At 28.4% G+C, this 6,522-nt stretch overlaps 1 protein-coding gene across 1 annotated transcript; it reads left to right on the top strand.

Moving 5' to 3' along the window:
* The first annotated feature begins 4,941 nt into the window (after positions 1-4,941).
* On the top strand, positions 4,942-6,320 carry LOC123298770. The gene is made up of 2 exons (XM_044880867.1): positions 4,942-5,279; positions 6,115-6,320. The coding sequence occupies exons 1-2, from the start codon at positions 4,942-4,944 to the stop codon at positions 6,299-6,301; spliced, it is 525 nt and encodes a 174-aa protein (XP_044736802.1). The 3' UTR covers positions 6,302-6,320.
* The last annotated feature ends 202 nt before the right edge of the window (positions 6,321-6,522 follow it).

Below are 6,522 nucleotides of genomic sequence, written 5' to 3'. Positions count from 1 at the left end.
AGTCAAATACTTGTTTGAGTCATTGAAGATACTTTTAGTTTTCACTCTATTAATGGTAATATTAGTTTTAAAAAGACATACTTCTGATTTAGTAGTCAATCGATTTGATCAGGATATTTATTATGACATAACATAAAAATTTTCTTGTACTTATTTAAATTATCTCTTTAAATTAGCGCTTATAAATGTAAGAGTCTAAGCACGATTAAAGCTTGTTAGCGTTCAAAACGACCACATTTTAAGTAACGCTAAATTCGCTCAGTTGAAAAAGTAAGCTTGTAAATTATTTTTACTTTTTTTTATCAATTTTGTCCTGCAATATAAACATTGAAAATTACTATTATTAATAATAAGTAAACAAATTAGCATTCACATGAGAATTAATTGAAATTATATTACAATGGATGATAATATCAGAATTAATTTTTGTGATTGTTTAAAACAATCAGTTATTGGCAGTAAAAACTATTAGAATTCATTATCCATTATTTGTAGGAATAATAGCTGCTAGAATTATAAGATGAAACACTAGAATATCAACTAACATTCGACATCACTTTTGGTCCCTCTTCTTTGAAACGCCTATGGATGTTCCTTGATCGTTAATATTAACTTTGTTACAATATAGGCTATGTCACTACTTCTCTTTCTACGGCGAATTTCCCTGTTAAATTGTGTAATGACTACTTTCTTCTATAAATACCCGCAAATATCCGCAGCTTTCATCATATTCAACGGGTGCGCATTAGACAGGTCTAACATTTGTTATAAAAATGCACAGTTTTATGGCTATATTTTGTTGAATTTCCAAGGTAATGGTAGCGTCACGAACGTGCCCTTGGCTTTGTTTATTCGGCACTAAATATCTTCTGCCGTTTCTCCGTCTATAATCATATTGCTATGCCCAAGTGGCAGAAACGTTGGCAAAATCAAAATAGAGCTTCAGAAAAGTTATTAAAAATGTTGGATTTTAATGTAGAACTTTTTTTTAAACTTCTCTATTTTATTGTTGTGACTACTTGTTCGAGAAGTTAGCTCATTCGACCGATAGACTTTCAACCTTTGTAACCTTTGTACACTACCCATTGTCAGAGCAAAAAAGATGTATTTTCTTGAAAACCATATCCCTAATAGGCATTTTCCTAAATTTGAGGTAACCAAAACGTTTTAAAACTTAAGAAAATTTTAACTCAGTTACTGCCACCGAAAGTGCTAATTTCTTTTCATGTTTGCAGGTGTGATAGAAACCAAATTTTGTTTATATATAAATAATTAATTTTTTGTAATATAAAAACCCGTTTTTGATCTTTTTTCTCATATAAAATTTTTAGAACACACGGATGGACGGGGACTTTTTTAGTTTATAATAACACTAAATGAAAGTTATAAATCCAAAACTCCCCTTGCAAGAATTCCCCGTAAATAGGCTATTATTATTTTATTATAATTGGTTAATATCAACAATTTTTTAAATAAATTTGAATGATAATGGTAATAAAAACAGTAAAAATAATCAAGAGAAAATTATCAAATTTGGATAAATTAAATAACTGATTACTTCGTTGATTTATTACCTTCGTAACTATATGTATTCACTTGTTTTCAACTTTCTGATTCTCAAATTTATTGATTTCACCTCGAAAAATCAATTCAAACGATTAATAATAACTCATTTATTTGATTTTCTTCAGTTTAAGGCTCGATGGCTAATCGATTCCATTCCAAGGGAGCAGAAAAGGGCAGCAGCGCCACCTAATTAGCTATAGTTCCAAAAAGATCGAATTTCGTAAGTCTGTGGAATTTCGCACCATTTTTCTTCTCTGTGAATACCTCGAACTTTCTTTTTTTTTTTAGTTTTTATATTTCACATTTTACAAACATAAATTTTATCTCTCAACCATCCTACCGTTTAGCACACTGGCTAAACGGCGCCCATGTCGGTTATTATTAGAAAAATCGAAATATACTTATGCCTTATTAACTTATGCCTAAAATGAGCTTCGTTCATTATGCGACTGTAACGACCTTAGCTTAAACCTAACTAGGAACCTAATTAGTATTTTGATTCAACTGCTGCAAATGTTTCAAAACTTTCAGGTTACATTTGCGTCTTAAATTATAAAATTGAATTTGTAGGTTACCATCATAAATATTTAAATAACTTATTTGAAATTGAATTTGAATTCCTATCTTAAAGATAAAATTTGGGTAATTGTAAGTGGTCGAAAATAAATTTTACCACAAATTTAAAATCCGACCAATTTGTCTGTATTATTTAACATTTATAAAGTCATCATATGAATTTAATATAATATATTTTAACATAAAATATTGAATATGCCTCTTTTATAAAAATAATGCAAATGTTCATCATAAGCAAGGTTATAGAAAATAATTTTTTTATGAATACAATATCAAATAATAAAGTTGGTGTTCTGTTCTTTAAAGATCATACCCATCATAGTTCGTTAATTTAGTAATTCATTACTGATAAGTATATTAGCAAAATAATTAGTTTTAAATAGGCCAAAATAGAATAACGAGGACACGAAATAGATAAAGAGATGTAAGTAACCGCGACGTAGTCAGTGCTGCCAAAAACAAATTAACCAAACCGCTTAAGCGCTTCAGAAACACACGACAATTTCTGTCTCCAAACGTTAATATGAAGCGGAAAATGAAGGAAATTGATATTGTGTCCGAATGTTTGACTGCATTTACCCAAAGTGAGATCAGTTAGTACCGACACCCCTTATAGGTGGACTACCAAATTCCCATCAAACGCCCTTTCAGGTAAGGGAGTGATGTTTCAGGATGTTAGACAGAAAAGTTAGCTTTCTGAATGCTGGAACATGATCCGGACCAAAAAAAATCCCCGTTAGGCTAACAACAACTACGGGAAATATGTTTGCTTTTTAAGTAAAGAAAATTGATTTTGAGTTCCCTATTAATAAATAAGGCATTTAATTATTAGAAATCAAAATTTTACAAAAGTAACTTTTAAGAAATTCGACATCGTGATGAAATTCATATCAACGATAGTCTTCAATGCAATGAGGCTTCGATCTTCTAGCCCGTTACGGTATAGAAAAGTATACTACTAATTTTTGATCGATAATCGAATCGTAAACAGTTAATTAATCTGAAATTATATTTATTGAATACTACGTAAACAATGAAATGAATTCGAGCAATGCCCAGTATCGACAACTACTTAAATGTAAATATGTAAAACTGTGTATGTAAAAAGTGTGAGTCATATAAACAATATTGTTACTTACATCTATATACAGACAGACATACATAATCAACGACAAAATAATCGTTGACAAAAATAAAATACATGCCAAAATAATTTAAACAGGACTAAATAACCGATACGACAAAATTCCAAAATTAGGTACTTTTCAAGTGCTAATTAGGTACCAAAATCAGAAATCACCATCAGAAATTAGCTGTTTATTTAATTTACACGGCAACTCAATACTCCCAAGTTGCGTTGCTATTATTATTTGATGCTAGCAGCGCAATGAAAATAATAATAAAATAATAATGAATGTTATGGAAACACAATTACGTGCTTACGAAGTGCTAAACGGTGAGGATCCTGAAATTGCCCTATTAATAAAGAAAAGCTTCGAAATTCCCTTAACAACTTTTTTAAAATTTTAAATTTAAAAATCAAGTCTCTCTAAAACTAGGAAGAATGCTTATTCAGATATAAACTAAGCGTGGTAATTAAGTGCTAATTAGGTGCTTGCAAGAAATTAAGAGGAAAACGATTATAAATAAGCGGAAAAAAAATCTATTCTTATTTAATTTTTTGATAACTGTATTGTTTTAATTACGAGTTGATTGGGTTGAGTTTGTCGATTAAAGAGGAGTTGGTTGGGTTCTGAAGTTTTTAGCCGTTGCGTTCAAAAATAGAACACTATTACAGAAAATGCATGTATACTTCTTGAACTTGAACTTTAATATATATCGTTTACGATAATATCTCCCTTTTTTGTAATAGTGTTTAATAATTAGAGCTAAAAACTTCAGAACCCAATCAAATCATCTATAATCGATCAGCTCAATCCAACCAACTCGTAATTAAAACAATACAGAAAAACTATAAAATCGTTCGGCTGTTTTTCATAAAGCACTTAATTTGCACTTTATTTTGATTGTTTATGTGATAGTTTATGTATATTCTTATTTTTTCTCTCAAATCAGGTATCTCAAATTTTTTTCCGCTTATTTATGATCGTTTTCATCATAATTTCTTGCAAGTACCTAATTAACACTTAATTACCACGCTTAGTTTATACCTGATTAAGCTTTCGTCCTAGTTTTGGAGAGACCTGGCCTAGATCCGTTGTTTTGTGAAATTCGAGTCTTTCACAACGCAACTTTCAGTATTGAGTTGCGGTGTAATATACAGAGCAACTAATTTCTGACTTTCGCACCTAATTAGCGGCTATATAAAGTAAATAATTTTGGCATTTTTAAAAATGCGATTTCCGTACTTTGCATCGCTGACGTAGCAGAGCTTTTATATTTAAGTTGACCATTTAAGTGTTACTGCAGTTTTTCTGTATTAAAATAAACACAATACATTACAAATGATTTTTATTAATTTTATATATAGACGTAAAGCGATGCTAACACCATATTGTTTCTTATCTAATATTTACTATATTTTTACTTACTGATAACATTTCTAATGAATATTATGAACTAGTGTTTGGCATTTATACACATGGCACTAAATGTTTCCAACAACAAATGATCAAGTTATTACAAAATAATATAAATATAATATAAAATGAATTTAATTTAAGAGTGATTATTGCATTGTGATAAATAATTAAAACTTTTTACATAGGTATATTAAAAATTAAAAAGCAATGAATAAATCATAAATAGTTAACATGAAAACATTAACTTATTTAAAAAATGTCTAACAATAATAATAATGTGTTAATCCAGCAAAATGGAACTAAAAAACAGACCCATGTCATTCCAATTGATAATTTAGAAACTTTACCACCTACAGATCAGCCAATACTTGTACGAAGTATTAGCCAAAAACCAACGATTGATGTGATACAAGAAGAATATTCTAGTGATGTTGACGTTGATACCATAGATGTGAAAATTAAAATAAAAGATAATATTGAGAAGAATAATGATACGAAAATATTTACAATTAATCGTAATCCGTTAGAAGGGCATGTAAATGGTGGATTTGATGTGAATACATCCTCAATTGATGAAAGTTATCATAGTTTGCCGTAAGTATATTTGTAAATTTGTGTCTACATACAAGATAATAGCCATAAACTGTAGTGGAAAAAGAACTAGTTACAAGAAAATATGTTTGAGGGTTAATTTTGGCGCCGATATATGCTTGAATACATCAAAGCTTAGTTCATTAATTAATTCAAATTTTTTTAAATAAATATCAAACAATATTTTTTATTTGTAAACTAGCACTTGTCAATATATAAACTGATATTATATAAAACTAGAATGATACCCGCCCGCTTCACTGGGCTTAAAAGTAAAAACCACCGCTTTATAGCCTCCACACTCTCTTGATATACACAGTTTTCAATTTTGTTAAATGTAAAAAAGTCATTATTCATTGAGTAAATCAGAATAGTTGGTCATGATTTGTTTGACATTTACTATTTTAAATTGTTACAGAATTCGTTAATTTATGGTTTAAAATGATGATTATAGATGGAGCAGATTTATGATAAATTAAAGATTTCTGTAAAAATTTAAAAAATGGTAAATGTCAAATTAAATTATATTTTTTTTAAATATATCTTTATAAATTATAGTTCATGTGCTATTCTGATATATCAGCTATATTGCTGTGTAGTTTCATTAAAACCCATTCGTCAGTTTTAGCGTGAAAGCGTAACAAACAAACAAACATGCTTACTTTCACATTTATAATATAACGGGATAGGGATAGGGATAATCAATTAATAATTTTGTTTTAGAGAATTTTGAGAACTGACTAATAACAAATATTGCGATAAGCTCCAATTTTTTTAAAATAAAAATATGTTTCATTTATTCATTCGAATTTTAATTTATTTATTTTTATTTCTTTAGAGTTATATCAGAACAGTATTGTTGTTGCAAAAGTTGGACCGGATTAGAAAGCACATTGTTGAAAGGAGTTGGAATATTAGTTGTAATTATTATTATAGTTGCTATTATTGTTAGCATCGTTAAATATACTGGACAAGATGATGATAAAATACCAAACGATAGAAATAAATTTACATGGAATTTTTAATTTTTGAGTAATTTTTGAATTTTGGTATTTAATTTGGAATGTTTTGAAGACTTTATTAAAAATTAAGTAAATGTTGTAAAGATACAATTTCGTTTGTTAAAATTGTTGAGAAAACGATAGGTAGAAACGGTAAAGTTGAGAATTTAAAAAAAAAAAATTGGTTCTTAATTTTATGTATCTAAAAGGCTATTTTAAAAATTTACAATGCCATAATTTTTTCA

This window comes from Chrysoperla carnea, chromosome 4, assembly GCF_905475395.1.
Source record: "Chrysoperla carnea chromosome 4, inChrCarn1.1, whole genome shotgun sequence".
Lineage (NCBI taxonomy): Eukaryota > Metazoa > Arthropoda > Insecta > Neuroptera > Chrysopidae > Chrysoperla > Chrysoperla carnea.
Note: the sequence above shows the minus strand (reverse complement) of the source record. Positions and strands in the feature narration are given on the sequence as shown.

Excerpts from the sequence above, each read along its gene's own strand:
- LOC123298770 (XM_044880867.1), top strand. The coding sequence starts at position 4,942 with ATGTCTAACAATAATAATAATGTGTTAATCCAGCAAAATGGAACTAAA. Across the intron at positions 5,280-6,114 it reads GAAAGTTATCATAGTTTGCC|AGTTATATCAGAACAGTATT; the intron begins GTAAGTATATTT and ends TTATTTCTTTAG.